This window comes from Pogoniulus pusillus, chromosome 8, assembly GCF_015220805.1.
Source record: "Pogoniulus pusillus isolate bPogPus1 chromosome 8, bPogPus1.pri, whole genome shotgun sequence".
In the NCBI taxonomy this organism is placed as follows: Eukaryota; Metazoa; Chordata; class Aves; order Piciformes; family Lybiidae; genus Pogoniulus; species Pogoniulus pusillus.
The window spans coordinates 33063452-33089695 of NC_087271.1; the positions used below are offsets into that span (position 1 = coordinate 33063452).

Sequence of the window (26244 nt, forward strand, 5' to 3'; positions counted from 1 at the left end):
GCCAAGAAAATGCCTTCTGAGCTGAGGGAAGAATGAATTTTCCATGCTTGTTCTGTCACTGGCCTCTCTACAGAGAATGACAGGCTGCATAACCCATTCTCCCCAGTCATTTAGCTCTTAATGTGGCCTGCTCAGAGCAACAGGAGCAGTAAAAATCCTTGAGGAAAAGTATCCAATTAAAAAAACATCAGCAGCCAGGCCTTCAAAATTAGGATACAAATACCTTTGTAGGATAGAGACACTTGTTAGCTGCTCACTTGACCTTCTTTCTATGACCTGTCTCCTTTTGCTGAAGAAATATTAAAGTTCCCACAAAATCTGAACTGGTAGATTACTTCAACAGCATTTCCTAGTGCTTAAAAGGCCACCCACATGCCTTTCCTTGAAGTGAGGGTGAGCAAGTGACCTAATTGTGGCCTTCCAGTATGTGAAGGGAGCCTACACAAAAGCTGGGAAGGGACCTTTTAGGCTCTCAGGGAGTGACAGAACTAGGGGGAATGGAGCAAAGCTGGAGATGGGGAGATTCAGAGTGGCTGTGAGGAGAAAGTTGTTCAGCATGAGAGTGGTGAGAGGCTGGAATGGGTTGCCCAGGGAAGCAGTTGAGGCCCCATCCCTGGAGGTGTTTAAGGCCAGGCTGGATGAGGCTGATCTAGGGTAGGATATCCCTGCCCATGGCAGTGGGGTTGGAACTGGATGATCCTTGTGTGGTCCCTTCCAACCCTGACTGATTCTATAAATGCAGGAATGCAAAGGAAAAAAGTGTGTCGTGGACTTAGCTTTCAGATGCTTCTATTGGAATCTACTACAAGTGCAAGCAACTGAGCTTGTAAGTAACTAACAAAATTAGTAGGGAAGGAAGAGTTATTCTTATTTCAATATACAGTTATGGCTTCTTTTACAGTCAATGACAATCATGAGCTTATTTCAGAAGGAAAAAAGACAATGCTTTGCAAAGAGCAGGATGTTCTGACTTTTGAGATGTTGAGTGCACAGCTCCTACATGTGGCTTGGAAAGAAGATCCAGTGACAGGAACTCACACTAACAGTTCACAACAATGAAAGCTGGCTTTCATCACATGAAAGAAAACAAAGCCCACCACCTCCAAGATGTAAATTTTCCTGTTCAATAGCCCAACACAATTTCTTCTCCAATTCTTAGATTATTGGCCAAGGATGGCATTTGGCCTTTAGAAAAAGGTTTCTTGATTCACTGTGGAACAACTGCATACCAACCAAGCTATGTTGTTAATGTGCCACTTTGTATGATGTCTGCTGCTGGTAAGATTTCCATCAAGCATCCTACAATTAGACTAAATCACCCACAATGCAACAAAATGCTCTATCACACCGTTGTCTGGCAACTAATCTTTATAAATTTAGCTTGTCTCTGCACACTAAGACTTTGTGCCTCTGACAAAGACAACATTCTGAGTGAAGCCTGAGATGGGAGCACAATGCTCCATACATCAGAAGGGCAAGAGAGCTCAGAGTACAAGTCTCTTTATTGAAAGCTGAACTTCATTTGCAGCATTTGCTCATTCCCAATAACCACAGAGTGTTTCCAAAAAGAAAGAGTGCAGAATCAGGCCCAAAGCATGGCTTTAATGGACTGAGAGATCAATTTAATTCACAGTGAATTTGAACTGTTAAGAAACAAACAAACCAACCCAACCCTAAAACCTGAACACAGGCTGAGTTGGAAGAGTTCAACAGAAGTAGTTGTTTCTTATGTTCCCTAGCAATGGTGTGTGGTACTTCAAATTGTTCAAAGACTACAAAGCACATACTGTACAACAGAGTTTAAAGGACTTCTGATCTCCATTCTTCTGACCCTCCCCAAAAAGCATTCCAAAGGGCAAACAGCCTTTGGACACAATTGGAGGATTCTGATGCACACATGAAGCCACTGAAGCTTCTGATTAAAATCTCATGCTAACACAAAAAGGAAAAGAAAACAAACACTTCTGTTTTCTTGTGTGAATGCATCAAAACATGACAAATGCTGTTGTCAGAGAGATTCACTAAGAAAAACTTCCAAATGAAACAGAACTTTGAAAGCAGTTCATAGTTCTCATCACTCTCAGGGCGTATCTGTAAGCTACAGTACACTTTCATCATGCATTATCTCATAATGCTCTTCAGCTTTTCCAAGTCCTTCAACTAGTTACTAGCCACACTTGTGTTTATGTAATCATAAAGGTTACACAATCAAACAAGCCCCACCAAAGAGGAGCTAGAATAGCTTTACACATCTCATCTTTTGTTCTTTATAGTTTAATGAATCTTTCTCCAGTGGCCACCCCTTTACTTTATGATCTCACCAGGCCTTACCATCCTCAATACTTTGTTATTCACAGGATTTCTCAGATTGGAAAAGACCTTCAAGCTCATTGAGTCCAATCATTAGTTTCACACTGACAAGTCCTTGACTAAACCAAACCCCTCAGCACAACATCTAATCACTATGAATCGCTCTGGTTGGAAAGGACCACCAGGATCATCCAGTCCAACCTTCATCCCAGCATCCTTCATCACTAGACCACAGCCTCAAGCACCACATCCACTCTGTTTTCAAACACCTCCAGTGACAGCAACTCCACCACCTCCCTGGGCAGCCTGTTCCAGTGCCTGATCACCCACTCAGTAAAGAACCTCCTCCAAACATCCAAACTAAACCTCCCCTGATGCAATTTGAGGCCATTTCCTCTTGTCCTATCATTAGAAATTCACACGAAGAGATTCCTCAATATATATTTAATAGCACAATACTAAATGGTACAGCAGAGAACAGACTGCTGCCTTTGGCCTAGGGCAACAAGAAGTTAGTGGAAGCACACTGCTATATTCATACTTCTGACACCTGTGTTGTTGTGCAAAACGGCATTTCTGTCTCAATGCCTGGTCGGAGTGGCTGGAGAGCAGCCAAATAGAAAGGGATCTGGGGGTGCTGATTGATACCTGCCTGAACATGAGCCAGCAGTGTGCCCAGGTGGCCAAGAGAGCCAGTGGCATCCTGGCCTGCATCAGGAATGGTGTGGTCAGCAGGAGCAGGGAGGTCATTCTGCCCCTGTACTCTGCACTGGTTAGACCACACCTTGAGTCCTGTGTTCAGTTCTGGGCCCCCCAGTTTAGGAGGGACATTGAGATGCTTGAGCGTGTCCAGAGAAGGACGATGAGGCTGGTGAGAGGCCTTGAGCACAGCCCTACGAGGAGAGGCTGAGGGAGCTGGGATTGGTTAGCCTGGAGAAGAGGAGGCTCAGGGGTGACCTTATTGCTGTCTACAACTACCTGAGGGGTGGTTGTGGCCAGGAGGAGGTTGCTCTCTTCTCTCAGGTGGCCAGCACCAGAATGAGAGGACACAGCCTCAAGCTATGCCAGGGGAGATTTAGGCTGGAGGTGAGGAGAAAGTTCTTCACTGAGAGAGTCATTGGACCCTGGAATGGGCTGCCCGGGGAGGTGGTGGAGTCACCGTCCCTGGAGCTGTTCAAGGCAAGGTTGGACGTGGCACTTGGTGCCATGGTCTAGCCTTGAGCTCTGTGGTAAAGGGTTGGACTTGATGATCTGTGAGGTCTCTTCCAATCCTAATAATACTGTGATACTGTGAAAACCACATGTCCAGAGACCAATAACAACTGTAAAAGAGCAATGAATTACCTTGATGGTTGCTAAAGAGCAATGAACTACCTTGACAGTTGTTGCCAGGGAAATGTTTCAAGTAGCATCTTTCAAACACAGTATCAGCACAAGATTATGCTATGCCACACACTAGGGAGTATTCTTTCATTTCAAGCAGCTCCATGTCACACTATTATTAAACAGTTCAAAATTCATTTTCATACCTTCTGGCTTTCCTTCATGTGTTATTACAACAAGAGGCTTAGTGAAGGTTTTCTTGTTGTGCATCATGGCCAAGATCATATTCACATTGAGAGAGGTGCAAGCTTCATCAGGGGGAATGCACTGTGAGTGAAAAAAAACCAGTGTGAAGCCAGAAAATCACCTGTCCACCAGGACAACTCTGCCAGCTGCCTCATTATTGGTTTCATTCTAAATACCTAGAATCATAGAATCATTCAGAGTTGGAAGGGATGACAAGGATCATCTAGTTTCAACTCCTGTGCCACAGGCAGGGACACCCTACCCTACATCAGGCTGGCCACAGCCTTATCCAGCCTGGCCTTAAACACCTCCTGGGATGGGGCCTCAACCACCTCCCTGGGCAACCCATTCCAGCCTCTCACCACTCTCATGCTCAACAGCTTCCTCCTCGTGTCTACTCTGAATCTCCCCACCTCCAGCTTTGCTCCATTCCCCCTAGTCCTGTCACTCCCTGAGAACTTAAAGAGTCCCTCCCCAGCTTTTTTGTAGGCCCCCTTCATATACTGGAAGGCCACAAGAAGGTCACCTGGGAGCCTCCTCTTCTCCAGACTGAACGGCCCCAGCTCTTTCAGTACTTATGCTTGCCAGTTTGTTACATGCAGGTTGTTTTGAGGTTCCCCAGGTTTTGTGGTAAATACTTTGATGTGCTTCAGGACACAACTTTCACAATCATTAAGAGTCCTCTAACCTTTACAGCAGTGTTGCTATTGGTCTTAAATGGTAGTAATTATTTTATTTTAGGATAAGTGTTTTTTAAAAGCCTGGTAGTCAAAACTGTAGCCACCAACATGTGTGCTGATCAACAATGACAAATTATCTTTCAAAAAATACATTTTGAAGGGCCTTCACTATCTGAAGGGGACATACACGAAGGCTGGGGAGGTCTTGTAATGACAGGACAAAGGGTAATGGGGACAGAGTGAAAGAGTTGGGGCTGTTCAGTCTGCAGAAGAGGAGGCTCCCAGGTGACCTTCTTGTGGCCTTCCAGTATCTGAGGGGGGCCTACAAAAAAGCTGGGGAAGGGCTTTTCAAGATATCAGGGAGTGACAGGACTAGGGGGAATGGAGCAAAGCTGGAGGTGGGGAGATTCATCCTGGACATGAAGAGGAAGTTGTTCAGCATGAGAGTGGTGAGACTTTGGAATGGGTTGCCCAGAGAGGTGGTTGAGGCCAGGCTGGATGGGGCTCTGGCCAGGCTGATCTAGAGTAGGTTGTCCCTGCCCATGGCAAGGGGTTTTGGAACTAGATGATCCTTGTGGTCCCTTCCAGCCCTGACTGATTCTATGACTCTAATGAGTTTAAACTTAAATAGGGGAAACTTAAACTAGATGTTATGAAGAAGTTCTTTACAGCGAGGGTGGTGAGACACTGGCACAGGTTGCCCAGGGAGGTTGTGGATGTTCCCTCCCTGGAGGTGTTCAAGGGCAAGTTGGATGAGGCCTTGTGCAACCTGTTCTAGTGGGAGGTGTCCCTGCCTATGGCAGGGGGTTGGAGCTGGATGATCCTTGAGGTCCCTTCCAACCTACACCATTCTATGATTCTATGTGCAGTACCCCACAGTAAAAACAAATCCCAAATTCTTGGAAAACACTCCTGAACACTTAATATGCAGCCACTTTTGTTAGATATAAAGCAAAATTTGGTAATTCTTCTTTGTAGCAATCAGACTGCAGTATTACATGACATCATCCATGTCTTTGCAAATTATATCTAATATATTTTGTGCTTGTGCAATGTGAGATGAATGGTAAAGATACATCTGAACCACTTCTGCCACAGAAAGCAATTTCTATTTATCCTACAAAAGCACCTAATGAAATTTAAACAGAAACTGCAAATCATGCAGTCAAAATACACAGCATCATAAATATTAAAGATCTTGAGCCTAGAGATACCATCTTCATTGCATCAATTCCACAGATAATATTTTATTCACTTCAAATTAAATAATAATAATAATTAAACCCCATATATTCACCTAAATTACAAGTTTAGACCTTAAGATATCACCAACCTTTGGCAGTCCTTCAGTATCTTTGTCTTTGTTTGTGCACAAAGTCAACTCGCAGTGAAGAAAGAGCAGTGAGCTGTTGAACATTGGTTTAAACACAAAGCTAAATCTTTTTTTTTCCTTCTGTGCATATGGTATTGGAAAGTTCACCTTCTCCATGCTGTAGAATTTAACAGATTCATCTTTAGGACAAATGTTTTCTATAATGGTGTAGTCAGACATTCTATCTGGGTTTGAAAATGGGGAAACAAAGCACGTTTGAATGGCAAAACCCAAGGATCTGTCAGCTTTAGTCACAGACACCTGCAAGGAAAAGAGAGAGGCAGTAAGATCTCAGCAGTGAGAGAACATTTCATGAACATTTTCAACAGTTTTGTAAAGCAATTTTCCAGGGCTACTTCCAATCTGAACTAAATGTTAAGGGCAGACTGTTGAACTGAGAGGCAGAAAGTTCGTGGCTTCAAAACTGGCAGCTGTTTAACAGCATCAACAGGTATAAATTCAGCAATCTTGGACCTTTGCAAAGGCAGATGAAAAACCCAGCCCAGCCAAGCTGGTAAAGACTGCAACTGCCCCCTGAGATGGCACTGCTTTGCTTAGGCACACAGACTATAATAAAAGCTGTATGGAAATCAATTACTAATTCCATGTCTTTGTAGTTGTTTGAAAAAGGAAAGAAAAGAAAAAAAAAAACCCAACAAACCACAGCAACCAACCCACACCAAAATAAAGACAAGACAAAAAAAAGAGAGGAAAAAAGACAACAAAACCCCCACCTCCAAAAAATGCACCAAAACACTCCCCCAAAACCAACAATAACAAAGACAAAATAGGAAACAAAACAACCCCAACAACAAAGCAAGCCACACAAGCCCAATCAACAAAAGAAACCCCAAACCATAACACATAAAGCCCCAGCAACAGATAGAACAGGGAAACTACCCCCAGCTACAAGAGGAATGCAAAGGCAGAGAGGAGGTCATGTTCTGACTTGTGGGTGGCATTCCTGGACTGGGGAGTTGGGGGAGCCTCTTGAAAAAGCCCTAATTTCTTGTGCAATAATTGTCTTCCAAGCAGCTTAGCAACACATGGCAGTATTGCTAGGTCCAAAAATGTACCATAAGTCAAGAGTACCTGGCTGTTAACATTGCTGGTCTTTTTTATCTAAAGCTGTTAGATCTTGTGTGACAGCACTCAAAAATACTGTAACTGATGTTTGTAAGTGCATCAAGGATAGATCAGACTATGGTCTAGTTGACTGGACATGGCTGGGTCATAAGTTGGACTGGATGATCTTGGAGGTCTCTTCCAACCTGGTTGATTCTATGATTCTATGTGTTAGCTTTGTAACCCCAGTACATTAGCATGGGGAAGACAAAAGATCTGTAGTAATTTTCTGCATGTATTCAGATGCAGTTCAGCCACATTACCCAACAGTTCAGAGCAAAAGCTCAGAGACTACCGTTAAGTTCTGAAGTGAAAAGCAGATTTGGCAAGAATGACCAATTTAACTCACAATTAAATTCATGTGTTTTGCAGGAATCCTTTGGTTTTGACCCAACACATTGTCCTGCTTCTTACCCCTACAGTTTCTCTTCTCTGCAGTCATTGAGAAACCTACCTGTCTACCTCAGGCAACGGCACAATGAAACCATTCAACTGACAAGAACAGCTTTGGCTCAGGTACATGGCCTTGGCAAAGCATTTCCAGTGATCTGTTTTTCATTTTGTTACCTCTACATATATTGGTCCATTCTCATCAACAGAGAAGAGTCCTTGGGAGGGAGCAAGAAACAGGTCTGTTTTATACAGCTCCATGTTGAAGGTCACATTGGTGAGGTGTGGTTCAGGAGGCCAGAACATGCCTCTGTCATCTTCTGGCTGATGCAGTGTGCAATTGAACTGAAATAAAGAAAACCACAATACAATAACAGCCTGAGTCAGGAGTGGTAGCTGGATAAGGAGAAATATGGAGCATAGAAGAGAGGCCCGCTCATGCTCTGCCTCCTTAGTGCAAAACTTCAATGGGCTCACAAGAAATAGATGTGAGAAGAAACGTTGTCAGAAGACAAATTAATTGCTAATACAATTAACGCAATAGATGTGAAGTGCCTATTACAACAGGCATCTCTCTGATGTCAGGTGCAAACCCAAGAGCAACATACCGCTATTTCAGGCCAGCTTGAGAACACAGCATCTCCCTCATCAGCATCCCCTGGAAATCCATTATCACCTGATTCCATGTCATCATCATCAAAGCCGCTGCTCTCAGCTGGTGATGACAGCTGAACGACGATCTGCACAAAAGGCATTGCAAACGCACACAATTAGTTGATAACTGAGCTCTCTCTTTTCGGGGTGATTATTCTCTTCTGTCTTCAGAACAATGCAAAGGCCAAAAGAAGTGCATGAGCTCAGCAGATGGTGAAAGCTCATCTCAAACAACCTTGTGCTGAGCGTCTAAGACATGTCGGCTATATTTAGAGAACGCTCCTTAGTTTGCCTTCCAAGCTTCAGAGCCAGGAATGACACCGTTCTGGGTGCTGGTGTCTGAATGAGCAGCTTAGCATTTCCATTCTATTTCTGGTATTTCTGTGACCAACAGTGAAAAAAGCAATTGCTTTCTCAAGAGGTTTTTTTGCAACTTACAATTTCCTTAATGCACTGACAGAAAAATCCCCCAAAGTGTTCAGGTCACGAAAGGATTTTCTCTTAGAATCATAGAATAAATCAGGTTGGAAGAGTCCTCCAAGATCATCCAGTCCAACCTATCACCCAGCTCTAGCCAATCAACTAGACCATGGCACTAAGTGCCTCAGACAGGCTTTTCTTGAACACCTCCAGGGACAGCAACTCCACCACCTCCCTGGGCAGCCCATTCCAATGCCAATCACTCTCTCTGGCAAGAACTTCCTCCTAACATCCAGCCCAGACCTCCCCCAGCACAACTTGAGACTGTGTCCCCTTGTTCTGTTGCTGGTTGCCTGGCAGAAGTGACTAACCCCCACCTGGCTACAGCCTCCCTTCAGGTAGTTGTAGACAGCAATGAGGTCACCCCTGAGACTCCTCTTCTTCTCCAGGCTGCACACCCCCAGCTCCCTCAGCCTCTCCTCACAGGGCTGTGTTCCAGGCCTCTCACCAGCTTTGCTGCCCTTCTCTGGACACATTCCAGTATCGCAACATCTCTCTTGAATTGAGTGGCCCAGAACTGGACTCAGCACTCAAGCTGTGGCCAGACCAGTGTTGCATACAGGGCAAGAATACCCTCCCTTGTCCTACTGGCCACACTGTTCCTGATCCAGGCCAAAATGCCACTGGCCCTCTTGGCCACCTGGGCACACTGCTGGCTCAGGTTCAGCTACTATCTACCAGTACCACCAGGTCCCTTTCTTCCTGGCTGCTCTCAGCCACTCTGTCCCCAGCCTGTAGCCTGAAATTCCCCCCATCCTCCTTTCCACATGTCTCCATGCCTTCACCTGAAAATTCCCAGTTTTCCAGTGTGCTGCACTCTGCTTCAGTATGCCCTGCAGCTCTTCAGCTAGTCCCCTCCCTTACAGGACTTCATCATTTTGTTTCTGCTTTGACATAGAGCAACTCTTAAGAAGTGATATACACTTGTTGAGACTCCACATGTGGTGGCTTTTTTTTTAGGAGAAATGATCCCAAAATTCATAGAATTACAGAATGTTAAGGGTTGGAAGGGACCTCTAGAGATCATCCAGTCCAACCCCCCTGCCAGAGCAGGTCACATAGGAATGTTTCCAGGTAAGTTCTGAAAGTCTCCAGAGAAGGAGACTGCATGACACCTTTGGGCAGCCCATTCCAGTGCTCCAGCATCTGCACCATACAGATGTTTCTCCTCGTGTTGAGGTGGAACCCCCTGTGTTCCAGTTTGTACCTGTTTTTCCTTGTGCTATCACTGGATACCACCAAAAAGAACCTGGCCCCTTCATCCTGACACCCACCCCTCAGATATTTATAGATATTGATAAGGTCCCCCACAGCCTTCTCTTCTCCAGACTAAACAGTCCAACCCCTCTGCAGTCAGCAGGGACCATACATGACTCAGAATTCCAGTGAGTATCCAAGACTATTAAAAGAGATGATGAAGAAAGGAGAGGCAGCAAATATCCATTTTAGTTTGGGTCATAACAGAACACAGAGACAACGACAGTATTTAGCTCCAGACACGTGCTGTTCTCTAGTTTGGAAATGTTTCCATCCACAGCCTTGTTTTGGGATTTTTCCTACAGTTAGGTACTACAGCCTTGCCAGTACTGAATGATTTTAACCAGGCAAGGTCAGATTAGATTGCTTTAGCTGTGTTAGGGTTGGATCAGAGGTTTTCCATCATTTGCCAAGGTTACTTCTATGTACTGGAAAGCTCGGCATGAGAAATGTGTCATTACTTTCCAACCCAGATTAGCTGCACTGTACTCGAGCTCATAAACTGAGCCAGTCTGGAAGCAGTCTCTCCAAAACCAACTAGGCTCCTTAGCCTCATCACTCATATTTATCTACTGGAGTCCCTTTATCACATAGATCAACTGATAGCAGATACAAATCCAAATTAGAAGAAAGAAGCATTCACCAATTTCTTTCCTCACATTTTGAAAGCCTTTTTCCACACACACTTTTGGAAGAACACAGTCCCCTTAAAATAACTGAATATAAGAATTAAATGGTATTGCTTTGTGTAATCATAAAGCTTCATTCCTATTTCTCCTTGATCTATAAGCTCCTTCCCAACTAAAGCCATTCTATGATTCTTTGAAGCTATATAATATTGCTTATGTATGGTGTGATGGTTTGGGTGTTACCGGCCCCCCCCCCCCCCCCCCAAGAAAATCACCCAGACTAGACTCATCTGAACTGGAAATTAAAGAATGAAGCTGTATTTACAGCTTAGCACAATATACAGGTGCTGTATTTACAGCTTAGCACAAAGCAGGTATCTGCAATATCACAGTATCACAGTATCACCAAGGTTGGAAGAGACCTCACAGATCATCAAGTCCAACCCTTTACAGCTATAGACAGAAATAGACAAGTTAAAAAGTAATACAGAAACACAACAGCCCTCTCAGAAACCAGAGTCCCCAGGAGGGGCTCCCAACCACCCTTCCATCTCTTTTCCACCTTTCTGCCTTATCCCAGACTTTGCCTTATATTCAAGTGAGTTTGGAGAATCAACCAGACAGAGTAGGAAGCAGAAGGATTAGTCAGACAGCAAGTTAGGGAGAGAAGTGCATGCAGCCAGAGCCCAAGAGCAACTGTGTTATCTATGTTTGTGTTCTTGTTTTTATCCATCTCAGCAAGCCTATAAGTGAAGTAGACCTCACCATTGTTCCCTTTTCACAGCCTGTAATCTAATTCCTCTCACTAAAATATCCCAGCGAGGCACCAACTAGCACATGCAGGTACATCAAAGTTACACAGGGTAATCTGGTAGAACTTCTGAGACTGGTACAGATGGTCCCCAAAGTGCAGTTTTAAAAAAGTATTTAATTGCAACTCTTCCTTTTTCCCTTTGGGATACTATCAGAGGCACACAGAATGTGCAGCCTTCATACTGCTCCCTGAATACAAGTAAACATTGTAGCTGCAACTACACTGAAGCTAGACAGGAAAAGATCAGGATGCCTCCTTTTTGCTAAGACTAAAGCTAACTACAGTCATCTGCAAACTACAAACTAGCTAAGACTAAAGCTAACTACAATCATCTGCAAACTAACTACAAACTAGCTAAGACTAAAGCTAACTACAATCATCTAGCTGCAACTACATTGGAGCTAGACAGGGAAAGATCAGGATGCCTCCTTTTTGCTAAGACTAAAGCTAACTACAGTCATCTGCAAACTAACTACAAACTAGCTAAGACTAAAGCTAACTACAATCATCTAGCTGCAACTACATTGGAGCTAGACAGGGAAAGATCAGGATGCCTCCTTTTTGCTAAGACTAAAGCTAACTACAGTCATCTGCAAACTAACTACAAACTAGCTAAGACTAAAGCTAACTAGAATCATCTAGCTGCAACTAGATTGGAGCTAGGCAGGAAAAGATCAGGATGCCTTCTTTTTGCAAAGACTAAAGCTAACTAGAATCATCTAGCTGCAACTACATTGGAGCTAGACAGGAAAAGATCAGGATGCCTCCTTTCTGCTAAGACTAAAGCTCACTACAATCATCTGCAAACTAACTACAAACTAGCTAAGACTAAAGCTAACTACAATCATCTGCAAACTAACTACAAAGTAGCTAGGACTAAAGCTAACTACAATCATCTAGCTGCAACTACATTGGAGCTAGACAGGGAAAGATCAGGATGTCTCCTTTTTGCTAAGACTAAAGCTCACTACACTGGCTTCCTTGTACCACTACGATGTGCAGTGCAGGAGGTGATTCCGCTTTGTAACATACTCACAGAGTTAAAATAAACGATCTTGTTCAAAATATATGCTGTTCGAGTCCCACATTCGCTCAGCAAAGACTCCAGAATGAAATGGGTGCCATTCATCCTGGCTTTGCAAGAGTGATCCAGCAGCGAGAGCTCTGTCCTTGTGTAGCCGCTAGCCTGAAACAAAGGCGCTTTGTGAGTGGCTGAAACACAATTGTGTTGCTCTTGCTTCAAGTGCAGCTCAGAATACTGTTCATGACTGCTGACAGGAGGAAGTGAAATTCATTGTACTGACATCCAGGGAAGGTCACTCTCTAAATGCTGTTACACATGACAGATGGAGTAAATGTAACACGGAACAAAGGAAACAACAGGTTCATTATTAATCTGCTGATTAATAATGCTGACTCTGGTCTGAAATGAGCTAAAATGGCTGTCTGTATCAGGCTCTTTTCCACAATGCACATGGACACAAGTAACCTGTCAGCTGGTAGATGGTAAAGACTGATCTATTCTGGTCTCACACAGCTATCAAAAGCAGCCTCTTTGTGCTCCAGAGATTAAAAACTCCAACTGATGGTTGAGTACAGTGATTTTTTGACAAAACTAACTCTGCAAAGCTTTAATCAGAAATCCCTTTACAAAACACCAGACTGCTGGGAAGAGGAAACATGACCCTGAGTGTAGTTCCCACATGAAACTGATTTTTGGTGGGGCTGGTCAGTGATGCCTGCAGGTCTTAGAATGTTTAGTTTCTCCATCAATGTACAAATAAAATTATCTGGAAAAAAAGAAGTCTGCCCAAACATGATAAAGAGAGATGACACCAACCTGCAGAGAGTCCTTTTCTACAGCTACTGTCATGACTTTGTCATCACACTTTATTGACAGGGCCACATCAGCACTGCCCTGAACCTCTTCAGGTTCTTTTTGTTTTGAGAGGGAATGCTCAAAGTCATGATTAATTAACGTATCCACTGAATCCTTGGATGGGAAGATTCCTTCTCCCACTGTTTCATGTCTTCCTCTGTTAATGTGAAAAGGAAATGCCAGGCCATCATTTAATGTGGGATTCTTTGGGACAGGCAGTGGGTTAGCACCCAGCAATTCTGTCAGCTCTGGAGGAATAGAATGGTCTTCTTCATCATTCATCTCTTCTGGGGGGAAAAAAAAAAAAGACCAAACAAAACAGAAGGGAAAAAAAAACCAACAAACAAAACAAAAGAAGAAAAGACCAAACAAAACAAGAAAAAAAAGAGAATATTAGATATTTTTCCTATGCAGAAATGAAGCACTGGAAGGACATCCAGAGTAGTATTTCTCATGTAACTGGCCACAATTCCTTCACTGTTTGTTACTGAGGAATCAAATCCTAGCATCTTTAGTTTCTATTAGACATCTGCCTCCAGCAAACACACTATTGCAGTGCTGCTAAAACTAACCTAAATGCAAATCACTGCGTGAAACTCTTCCTTTACCTGCCCCATCACAAAAAATATTTTAGTGCTTAGAATTCAGAACTAGTGCAAAAGCAGATGCAACTGCTTTACATGTTCACATCAGCAGTGACTTCACCTAAATAACCCCTACCTGAAGGGTGGTTGTGGCCAGGAGGAGGTTGCTCTCTTCTCTCAGGTGGCCAGCACCAGAACGAGAGGACACAGCCTCAGGCTACGCCAGGGGAGATTTAGGCTCGAGGTGAGGAGAAAGTTCTTCACTGAGAGAGTCATTGGACACTGGAATGGGCTGCCCGGGGAGGTGGTGGAGTCGCCATCCCTGGGGCTGTTCAAGGCAAGGTTGGACGTGGCACTTGGTGCCATGGTCTAGCCTTGAGCTCTGTGGTAAAGGGTTGGACTTGATGATCTATGAGGTCTCTTCCAACCTTGGTGATACTGTGATAACTAATTGGTGGAGATTTTTTCGTGGATGCATTTATTCCACTAGCTCAGACTTCTATGGTAAGCCAGCTTTGTCTCTAAAACAATTAAGAAGTTTATTTAATTGTCAAGGAAACACTGTGCTCATACTTTGGAAGGAAAAGAAAAAGAAAATCAAAGCTGGGTTTGTTAACTGATGTGGTATCCAGTTGCTGAAGTCCATTCCAGTGAACACTGAGCATGGCTGGCTGTAAGAGCTTGTGAGATGGATAAACTATAACTGTTTAATTCCATCAACATTTCAGGAAACAACACAATTTGCCTGGACTTTACTAATCAAAACCTCAGATTCTGGTTATTTTCTTTTAAGCAACAGTCATCAATATTAACATTGTTTGAGATGACAAGCAGACAAAGTATAGGATCATAGAATCAACCAAGTTGGAGGAGACCTCCAAGATCATCCAGTCCAACCTAGCACCCAGCCCTAGCCAGTCAACTAGACCATGGCACTAAGTGCCTCATCCAGGTTTTTCTTGAATACTTCCAGGGACAGTGACTCCACCACCTCCCTGGGCAGCCCATTCCAATGGCAAATCATTCTCTTTGGCAAGAACTTCCTCCTAACACCCAGTCTAGACCTCCCCTGGCACAACTTGAGACTGTGTTCTGTTGCTGGTTGCCTGGGAGAAGAGACCAACCCCCACCTCCAACAACAGAGCTTCAAACCTAAGGAAAAACCTTTCAAATCATTGTATTCCTGGAAAGATACCCTTTTTTTCTGTATGAGAAAAGCTTCAAGCTTACCTGCATCTTCAAGTTGCAGATGGAATCTGTTAGCAACAGGGGCTTTTGTGTAAGAAGTAACTGGACTATAGTTATGCTCATAAGCCCACTTGATCAAACTCTCATGAGATGAGGGAATATCAGGTACTATTGATTTACTCATAGTCATGGATCTTTCTGCTTCTTTTCCAAAACCAACACTATTTGGTGTCTGCAAAAAAAGAAAAACTTGGGACATTATTTACCATTTCAGGATACTTAAAATCTAATAGTGACTAAGATGCTTCTTTATTAAGTAACAGTTAACTGAGAACACACAGGAAATAAACCAAACTTTGCCATCTTCAGCACAGAATTGCTGCATACATGGAGAAAAGACCCACTCCTTTCTCTCAGACTCTGCCCAGAGTACAGTAATCAAAGTAGTCAGAAAGAAGTTTTTCAGCCTTTTATATAATGCCATATATAATGCTGAAGCATGTCCAGAGAAGAGCCATGAGGATGCTCAGAGGGCTGGAGTACCTCTCCTAGGAGGACAGACTGAAAGAGTTGGGGCTGTTCAGAAGAGGAGGCTCCCAGGTGACCTTCTTATGGCCTTCCAGTATCTGAAGGGAGCCTACAAAAAAGTTGGGGAGGGACTTTTTAGGCTCTCAGGGAGTGACAGGACTAGGGGGAACGGAGCAAAGCTGCAGGTGGGGAGATTCAGCCTGGATGTGAGGAGGAAGTTGTTGAGCATGAGAGTGGTGAGAGGCTGGAATGGGTTGCCCAGGGAGGTGGTTGAGGCCCCATGGCTGGAGCTGTTTTAAGGCCAGGCTGGATGAGGCTGTGGCTTGCCTGATCTAGGGTAGAGGGTCCCTGCCTACAGCAGAGGGGTTGGAACTAGATGATCCTTGTGGTCCCTTCCATCCCTGACTGATTCTATGATTTTCTTCAGAACTGCTTTCTGAGGGGAGGTGAACCCAAGATGACAAATGATTTTTCCAGTATCCTGTTAGTTTATTTGATTGCAGCATAACTTAAGCTACATAAGGGAAAACCTTTGTTGAAATGAGCATTACTAAAAAAAGGCAAAACCTAGCATGCTTATGAAGCAGTGCTGATACCTGTTAATGCTTTAAATTCAGCTGGCACTGAGGACAGTTTGTGCCTCTCTGAATGAGCTTCATAATAGAAATGTTGTGTGCCTCCTGCAAAACGATGAGTAGGTTAAACAGGAATGAATTAAACGCTTAATAGAAGGGTAAGTGACAGGCTACATGTTTGTGCAAGGCAAAACTACTTAAAGGACAGCACAGACTTTCTGCATGTACATAAGATCTGAATCTTAATTAACAATGGAAGTTTCACACATTGATACTCTCAAATTCACTTGCCAGCCCCTTAGTTTTGTTATTCAATAATTACAAATAACAGCTTGTCAAAGATGGCCATGGAATACAGATGAATCGTGCAAGCAGCGTGCTCTTGTTTAACCCTAAGTGTTTTGCAAGGCTCCAAAGAGGAATATAGAAGTCATCTCTAGCTGTGAGAGGGGCAGATAGAAACCTCTCACTGGTATTACACTTTAACTTGCTTTTAATTGCTTGGCATCTTAAACATGTATTCACACAGAGCTAAATACATATGATGTATTTACTTTTACCTTCACAACATTATTGTTATCACTGTAACAATCACATCAAAGACTAAAGAACAAGCTGAACACACACAGAGCAGGAAGAGCATAACCATCCACTTCTCAATGATTTCTGCAATGATTTCTATATGCAGATGATACTACTGAAAGCTCTACCACAAACACTTTCATTTCCTTGCTTCATTGCTTTCTCCATAATGCAGACTGCATCTATTTTTCTTTAGAATCCCCACTGTTTTTCCTCAGTGAGAACATATCTTAACTCTTTGTCCTGGTAGGGCATAAATCCTGCCCGGCAGGTTTAACCCTGGCTGTCCTCGCCCTGTCTTGCAGGGCTCCGGGAGTGAGTAGATGAGCAAACAATAAGGGTTTGGCCCCAGCAAAGCCTGGAGGGCTGGGGGGCTTAGCACCTGGTGTCAAGTGTCTTGTGCTACCCTCAACGTGCCTGCACGGCCAAAGGCAGGGAGCTTAGAATTCATTGGCCAGAACAATGGTGCTAGTGCCTATTGGCCAGTTTGATTTCAAAATCGGGTAGACTAAAGGGGATGATTTAGAAAGTCGTGCCCTTCTGCATTTGCCTTTCTGCATTTAGCCTTTCTACAGCTGCATTTCTGCAGCAGCCTTTCTGCACCCAGCATCTCCTCGTTTGCGGCACGTTAACAGGCGGCCACATGTTTGCAGCTCACACCGGTGGCTTAGCAGCATCTCCTTCTTCCTCTGCCTGAAGTCCTTGTATTTTTACCCTGGGATCAATGCAAGTCTGAAAGTGTCTTTCATACAGGAGACATACTCAGGGACCAAAGGCGTTGTGAGTATATGTCAAGACTGCATAAGCATTAGTTAGAATTTTTCCTGTTCTTAGAATCATAGAACCAACCAGGTTGGAAGAGACCTCCAAGATCATCCAGTCCAACCTATCCCCCAGCCCTAGCCAATCAACCAGACCATGGCACTAAGTGCCTCAGACAGGCTTTGCTTCAACACCTCCAGGGACGGTGACTCCAGCACCTCCCTGGGCAGCCCATTCCAGTGCCAATCACTCCCTCTGGCAAGAACTTCCTCCTAACATCCAGCTTATACTTCCCCCAGCACAGCTTGAGACTGTGTCCCCTTGCTCTGTTGCTGGTTGCCTGGGAGAAGAGAACAACCCCCACCTGGCTACAGCCTCCCTTCAGGTAGTTGTAGACAGCAATGAGGTCACCCCTGAGCCTCCTCTTCTGCAGACTAAACCCCCCATAGCACAGCTTGTGTCCATTTCCTCTAGTCCTGCCACTTGCCACCAGGGAGAAAAGGCTGTCACTGTCCCCCCCTCCTCAATCCAACTTCCTATTAGGTAGCTGTAGAGAGCGGTAAGGTCTTCATTCTCAGTGACCAGTAAAAGGTCACTGAAGATTAGAAACAAAAAGGAAGAAATATTTATCCTAATTTTAGTATCCTGCCACTGTTTGGGATCAAATAATCTTTTATTCTTCAACAGATATGAAGCAGAACATGATTTATCATACCTTTTCACATTACCACACATCTTTGGTTGGAGTTATGATGCTACCCCAACTTTGCTGGATCTCCCTCTCTGCTTGCCTTCTCTTTTTCTTTTTTTGTCATGAGGAGACAGCTGAACAAATATTATCTCAGAATTTTACTGTCCTAGATGGCAACTGACCATTTCCAAGGCTTGTATTTATCTTTTCATTACACACTAAGCTTATACATGTTCAGTCCTGCAGCAGCCCTATGAAAGAAAACTGAGCACAAAGGCTTGCAGGAATAGCCTTGTCTTCCTCCACTTGCCTTCCCCTTCCCTGCCAACTCCTTCACACAGTGTTTATGAAACCTGGCATTCAGAGACACCTACTAACCTACTCAGAATAGAGATGATTTCAGAAACTGGTGGGCAGTTGTTCTCACAGAAAGAACAGTCTCTCCATGCTTCTGAAAGCCTCAGAGGTTTGTTCTGTGCATTTCAACTCTCCCTCTTTGCTCAGAGCGCTTACTCTTTCTGCAATGTCACTTCTTTGTCCACTGTGCAACCCACAGTTTTGCAACAGGGCACTGAATCCAAAGGAAGCAATGTGAATGAGTCCACAATCATGGAAACACACAAATGCTCTATCAGGGTTGATGCAAGAACAGACTGCAAAGAGGAGTTCCACAGCCTGAAGAAAGGCACTGAATGCCAATTATGTGCAATTGCTTTACCTAAACTAGTTGCATTTTACTTGGGCTTTGTGTCCATCTTCTTTCAGTTTCAGGAAACACAGCAATCTGGGAGATGAGCTGGATGAACTAAAGAGGCTTTTACATTTTTTTGTCTATGAACTTAGACCTTAATAACAATCAGTCCTGGGTTTGAGGCAGCTTAGCACTAACCTTCCCCTCTTGGTTTGCCAATCCCCTCAAGACAGTTCTTATTTGTACTGAGGGCAAAAAGTTAGGAAAATTGCAGTGCATGGAACTGCTTCAACTAATAAAAAGAACATTGTGAAACATTACCTAATTGTTTAGTAATGTTTTTATGCATTGTCTAAATTTGGGCTTGGAAATGCCTTCAACTTAATAGAGATATGAACAGATCCTAAGTGCTGGGTATACAGGCTTTTGAACAACGAGGGGTTGCTTAAATTCCCTCTCATATCTCCCTTAAAGAAAGAACAAATATGTTCCACCAATTCAGTATCTATATAAATGAAGCAGAACAGCAAACAGTTACTCACAAATACTTACACAAACAAATGAAGTCTTTTATATACTAACATGTCCATATATAGTATTACTTTCTGTTAATCTAATTACTTTCTGCAACTCATTACAGAAAGAATCTTCACTTATGCTTTTTACTTGTACTTTCAATAAAGAACAACTTCAAAAAGAATAGCAGCCTTTCTTTTCTGTGCAGCACTTCAGACATTTTAAAGTCCTCTAGAATTCCTCTCCCTGAAAACTCATCAGCCATAAAGAGGTAGCTTTTGTGAATATGTTCTCCAAGCATGACGTGAACTAATGTGCAATTTTCTAGCCCAGGAAAGTAGACTCCTATAGGACTACATATACAGTAGTGAATTATTTTAGTAATAAACAGAATGAAACTTTCAAGTTAAACACTGTTTTTTGCCATTCTGCTTACATGCATGCACAGAATCATACACAGAATCAATCAGCTTGGAAAAGACCTTTGAGATCATTAAGTTCAACCTGTAAGTATAGCAGTCCTGGATAACTGAACTTGACCCTTCTTTTTTGTGGCCTACAGCACAACTAGAACATCCTTTCCAATCCATAAGATAAAAATGAATCAGAGATCAAAATGGAATTTGATGATTGTCTCTAGATGATTTTTCCAGTTAATGTTCTGAGAAATGCTATCATTTATTTCCCTCACTCACAAAATCTAGCGTGAAATCCTACCAGCCAATCTGTCCTCTTCAAGGATTTAGACCAAGTAGCCTTTGGATTCCATCAGAATTATCCTTGCACACATTAAAAGGAGAAAGATAATAAGCAATCTAGAGCTCCTATTACAAGAGGGATGTGGAGATGCTGGAGCATGTCCAGAGAGGGGCCACAAGGATGCTCAGAAGGCTGCAGCACCTCTCCTATGAGGGCAGATTGAAAGAGTTGGGGCTTTTCAGTCTGCAGAAGAGGAGGCTCTGGGGTGACCTTCTTGTGGCCTTCCAGTATCTGAAGGGGATCTACAAAAAAGCTGGGGAGGAACTTTTTAGGTTATCAGGGAGTGACAGGACATGGGGGAATGGAGCAAAGCTGCAGGTGGGGAGATTCAGCCTGGACGTGAGGAGGAAGTTGTTGAGCATGAGGGTGGTGAGAGGCTGGAATGGGCTGCCCAGGGAGGTGGTTGTGGCCTCATCCCTGGAGGTGTTTAAGGCCAGGCTGGATGAGGCTGTGGCCAGCCTGATATAGGGTAGGGTGTCCCTGGGCATGTCAGGGGGGCTGGAACTAGATGATCCTTGTGGTCCCTTCCAACCCTGACTGATTCTATGAAAATAAAATACACAAAAATACAGATAGATGGAGTTTGAAAATGGATCTCAGTTACTACAAAACTGTTAGTCAGGAGGCCAGTGGGTGGTCCTAAGCAAACACTCAGCTCCTAACTCATCACTTAACACATAAATAGGCCACAGATTTATAGGCTGCAAGATAAGTCAAATTTTATTTGTTTTAGAGCAAGGGAAAACAAATTTTCATAGTAGAAATGTTGTTGAGCTAGAAAGCCTCAACCAAAAACCATTTTGAATCAAAACCTCCAATTTTGTGTGAGCATAATTTCAGAAGCTTGGCTCTAGAGATCCTGGGTTTAAAATTTTTAAAAACTTCTTTGCAGAGGAGGCAATGTGAGGTAAATTTGACCAAACACTTGCTGGAGGCAGAAGTACTGGCAGGGAAGGGGGCTAGCAGGAGGTGGTGGAGTCACCGTCCCTGGAGGTGTTCAAGAACAGACTGGCTGAGGCACTTAGTGCCATGGTCTAGTTGATTGGCTAGGGCTGGGGGATAGGTTGGACTGGATGATCTTGGAGGGCTCTTCCAACCTGGTTGATTCTATGATTCTAGAGACTACTACAACCACAAGTGGAAGGAGGAAAAATGTTTCCACTTCTTAAGGGATGTAGGTGTGTGCCACATGTCCAGGATTATTTGCTCTGTACTCACAAATATCTTTCCATCTTCTGAGATGAACCTCTAGGTTCATTCATCATAATAAAGGCAAAAAGGACAATGAACACCCAGCTCTGTTTAGGGTAAATCTTTGCACTAACCACTTGGTTTCTCTGATTTGCTTGTTGGTTTAATAACCTACAAATTAAAAGTTAATGAGAAAAAACACACTGTTTCTGTGTTCACTCTTTGAAATGCAGTAATAATTTTAAGAAGAGAGGGAAAATTCAGAAATCAGCTTGGTCTAACACTGTATCACATTTAAAATGATACCATGCTGCTGCAGTATGACTATCAGAAAATAAAGGTGCCTTAACTTACAATCACTTCCAGCTTTCCCTGGACATCATGCGACTTGATAACCCAATTGACAGACTTCTTACACTTAAGGATAAGTACGACGTCTCTGACAAGCTTGGCACCTGGCTGTGATGGTTTAATGTCAATGATAATATCCACCTGGAAAGCACTGTACGTGGAAAACAAAGAACAAGTCAGACCAGAATGTTAGAAATTTTCAGCTATCAAACTTCTTCCAATCCATCATGTTTCCACTGTCTGGCCAGCTGATTAAAATGCTGGAGATTATCCCAGGCAACACAACATGTGCAAAACAGATTGTTATTCTCCACACGCTTAAATGATTCTGCATAACAATAGAAACAACTATTTTTCAGACTAATATCACTTTTGTCTCAGGTTTACAAGGAGCTGTGCTATTCATTTCTGCTATTATTTAGAGCAGGTCAGTTATATACCTACATATATATACCTATATATGCTTTATAATGTAAATACTGTTCACTTATTTCACTGCGATAGTGCCTAAGTGTAGCTGTTTCGGTTCCCTCTGGCTATGACTGTATTAAAGCTCCAATTAAAATACCTTGGAAAAAAAATATTAAACAGGTTAAAAGAAATTAAAAGCTAAAAAATAATAAGAAGAAAATGCACAAATACTATATTGGGAGGCATCTCTGCCTAGGCATTTAAATTGTGGAAATTGCTTTGCTTAGGATCTTGCATGTGTTGAGGAATTAAACCGTGTGTCCAGTTTCCAAGACTTCTGGATATATACTTACTTGAAAAAGAGAAGAAAACAGATGTGCTTGATGGAAAATAGATGAACACCATCCAGATTTTCAAGACATCAGTAAAATACAAAAAGCAAATGGGTTTGCACCCACCAATAACATCTTGTTGTGCAATATACTAATTTGACAGAAAAACCCTTTACTTCCAGATCATTGAATGGGGCCATATGTCACAAGAACGTGCTCATCTCCAAGGAGCAGGCTTCAACTAATACTCTGCACATGCACTGAAGTGCATCCTGGGACTTCTGTATCACCTCCCAGATTTTACACATGCATAGCTCAGCTTCTGCATGTTTCTTTGTGGATATAAAACACTGTAAAGATAGCTATGGATAATACATAGAACGAAAAACAAAGCAAGAGGAATTCAACTCAATTACTTTTTACTTTAAATAATGAAGCATTCAAACATTTTCCAGTGTTATCATCTGATAAACAAATTCCTACCATTCTGTTAACCAAAGCCAAAAGCCCCGAGGGTTTGGAGACAAGGCTGCCATTGCGTAACACTGCACAAGTCTTGCAGCAATGGTGATGCCAAAGAGCAGCTCTGTTCAGGAGGGGGCTGCAGTTCATGCCACAGAGGCAGATTATTGGGGCTTACCTACTCCGTTTCCTCTGCATCTCAGCGTTCTTTTACTCTCCCAAGGTTTCCAGGCAAGAACGTTCTCAGGATCTAGGCTTATATTGCAATGAGATAAAAGACCCTTCCTCCCCGCTGTGTCTCCCTGTGTGCTTTGCTTATTAGGGATGCACTCAAATGTCAACTCCATGAGGAGCACAACTGGACAATGCTGGATATCCAGTGCCCATGGTAGGCAACTATCCCTTAAACTAAACTGGACACTTAAAAAAACCCAAACCATTTGATTCTGCAGACAAACTCTGGACCAGTTACCACAGACCACAGATCACTTGTGACCTCTGGACCAGTGTTTGGGATCCACTGCCCTATGCACAGCCATTCCTATGTAGCCATGACAGGTCAAGATTACTTTTAATCTGTCTCTCACCAACATCATGCAGTGGTCCCATGGTAAACCCAGTCTGTCAGATGCTACCATAATTCACATTCCATTATCCACCTCAATCTTGGAAAAATGTAATTCACTGAGCAAGAATAGGGGGGTAGGATATGTTCCATTAAAAAATATGCTTTACAGTCTTGTCCAGAAAAATCCTGGGATTATGAAACAAAATCCAAAATCTTTACATACTGAGGAATTAATTTCTATCTAGGGCAAAGTAGTAAGGCCTAAGATCTTCTTGTAAGGATGAAATGCCTACTTGCAGTTCATTATTTCAACAGACAGGTGAACTCTTTAGCTGTGATTTCAAACAGATTTATTCTATTTAGAGGATACTTTACCTGTATGGATTGGAATTTGGGGTGATTAGTTCAATGATATGAACTTCTCTTTCTCGGACTAAGTTAGACATAAGGCATCCTTCTGCTGTTTTTGGTTGTAGGTACCCCGCAAGGTAATTTAAAGAAAGAAAATTCTTTTCTATGTTGCACAAAGGAGGAAAAACTTGATCTGGAGGGAGAAAAAAAAGAAGTATATTCACCTTTACAAATAGGTTTCACCTTCCAAGCACAGACCTCCTATATCTACTTCAGGACAACACTGTATTTTATCACACAGGTTTTCAGGCTTAAAGGCAATGTATCTATTATTTATTGTAAGCACTTTAGACAAATCAGTGTAATATTGAAAGAAAGTCATTGTTGCCACAACACAACACACTTCTTGATGGAAAATACATACTTCTAAAATGAACAGCTTCTATTCGTGCAATTAAGTATTTAACAAAGGAAAATCTTAAAGAGAAAACTGAAAACAGTGCTGAAGCAAAACACACATGAGGATTTTTTTTCAAAGTGAACAAAATATATATAATTAGTTCCTTGCACCTGCAGAAAAAAGATTCCTTTATTTTGAGGAGAGGCTGAGGGAGCTGGGGTAGTTTGGCATGGAGAAGAGGAGGCTCAGGGGTGACCTCATTGCTGTCTACAACTACCTGAAGGGAGACTGTAGCCAGGTGGGGGTTGCTCTCTTCTGCTAGGCAACCAGCAACAGAACAGTCTCAAGTTGTACCTGGGGAAGTATAGGCTGAGATGTTAGGAGGAAGTTCTTGAAAGAGAGAGTGATTGGCATTGGAATGGGCTGCCCAGGGAGGTACTGGTGTCATTGTCCCTGGAGGTGCTCAAGAAAAGATTGGATGAGGCATTTAGTGCCATGGTCTAGCTGACTGGCTAGGGCTGGGTGCTAGGTTGGACTGGATGATCTTGGAGGTCTCTTCCAACCTGGTTGATTCTATGATTCTGTGAACTCATAAAAAAACTTTTTTGGGATTAATTCCTTCTCTATTTCCTTACTTAATATATTTTCCTATACATTGTGTAGTCAGTCAGTGTTCTCTAGAAATAATGAAGTTCTCTTGTGCATTGGAAAACTGAATATAGCACAAAAAAAATGAAAGCAGTTGTTGATATGAAGATTGCCTGACTATAATATCCATAACTGAGATGAATGAACTCTAGAGTAGGTAATTAATCTCTTTTGGTTTTAGCTGCCTAACTAGTGTTAAATAGCATTAACTAGTGTTAACCACCATTAACTGCGCCAGGGGAAATTTAGGCTGGAGGTGAGGAGAAAGTTCTTCACTGAGAGAGTCATTGGACACTGGAATGGGCTGCCCGGGGAGGTGGTGGAGTCGCCGTCCCTGGGGCTGTTCAAGGCAGGATTGGACATGGCACTTGGTGCCATGGTCTAGCCTTGAGCTCTGTGGTAAAGGGTTGGACTTGATGATCTGTGAGGTCTCTTCCAACCCTGATAATACTGTGTGATACTGTGATACTGTAACTAGTGTACACTGCAACACATAACAAACAGTCACTTGGTATGAAGTTCTCGTGCACAGCCTATATTGCTGTATCCCCAGAAAAGGTATTTCCATTTTAAAACAGTAATACTTTTTATGTCTGAGACAGCATTACATACGAATAAGAAGAGGAAGTTGTTCAGCATGAGAGTGGTGAGAGGCTGGAATGGGTTGCCCAGGGAGGTGGTTGAGGTCCCATGCCCGGAGGTGTTTAAGGCCAGGCTGGATGAGGCTGTGGACAGCCTGACGTAGGTTAGGGTGTCCCTGGGCATGGCAGGGGAGCTGGAACTGGCTGATCCTTGTGGTCCCTTCCAACCCTGACTGATTCTTTAATTCTATTCTAAGAATTGCCAAAATACAGAGAACTTCAAAGATGGAAAGTCCTGTAAGAATACGATTCCAAATGCTAGTCTCTTTGACCTCTGCTTTACAAAGATGACTTTCCTGTTAAGGTCATTAGCAAGACAGAAAAGAAAAATCAATTACAATGCATTATGCATGCATAACTGTGGATAAACTCTTAAAAGCTGTGCTGAGACTCCCTAAATGAGCTGAAATGTCAACCCTGAAGAGCATTTATCTGTGGTGTGCAAGTCTGCAGGGAAACCAGAGACTCCTGTGACCCTGGGCAGTGCAGTAACAATCAGGGGAGTTTGTCCTGATCTTACACAAAGTCGCCTTTGAATATCAAACCTTACTGTCTTCCCTGCAGAATCTATGAAGGCTGCATGAGGCACTCACTATTCATACTGGCCAAGCAAAGCACTCCTCTCACATCTGGTCTGTGCACTGCCAGATTAGCCTTGAATGCAGCTGCGGTTCTGCTAGCTCCTCCCACAACAGCACAGCATGGAAAACGATCCCAAATGATCTGCAAGGAGCCTGAAGTTACATACATACACACACACACACAAACGCATGGAGAGGCGAGGTCTCTGCTGCCACACAACACAACTCAAGCCATCAAGTAGCAGCCTCTGAGTACTCTGTGATGGCTACCCC

At 43.1% G+C, this 26244-nt stretch overlaps 1 protein-coding gene across 3 annotated transcripts in view; it reads right to left on the reverse strand.

The window, feature by feature from the left end:
* Nucleotides 1–26244, reverse strand: part of TGFBR3 (transforming growth factor beta receptor 3) — a 146760-nt gene that overhangs the window by 16977 nt on the left and 103539 nt on the right. For 2 of the 3 annotated variants that reach the window (XM_064147987.1, XM_064147989.1), the window contains exons 6-14: nucleotides 23726–23894; nucleotides 21581–21728; nucleotides 14974–15163; nucleotides 13121–13446; nucleotides 12317–12466; nucleotides 8055–8186; nucleotides 7624–7791; nucleotides 5893–6192; nucleotides 3840–3960 (exon numbers count right to left, since the gene is read on the reverse strand). In XM_064147987.1, coding sequence (XP_064004057.1) covers nucleotides 3840–3960; nucleotides 5893–6192; nucleotides 7624–7791; nucleotides 8055–8186; nucleotides 12317–12466; nucleotides 13121–13446; nucleotides 14974–15163; nucleotides 21581–21728; nucleotides 23726–23894 — 1704 coding nt within the window. The remainder of the gene's footprint in view (nucleotides 1–3839; nucleotides 3961–5892; nucleotides 6193–7623; nucleotides 7792–8054; nucleotides 8187–12316; nucleotides 12467–13120; nucleotides 13447–14973; nucleotides 15164–21580; nucleotides 21729–23725; nucleotides 23895–26244) is intronic. The other variant, XM_064147988.1, reaches the window with a different exon arrangement.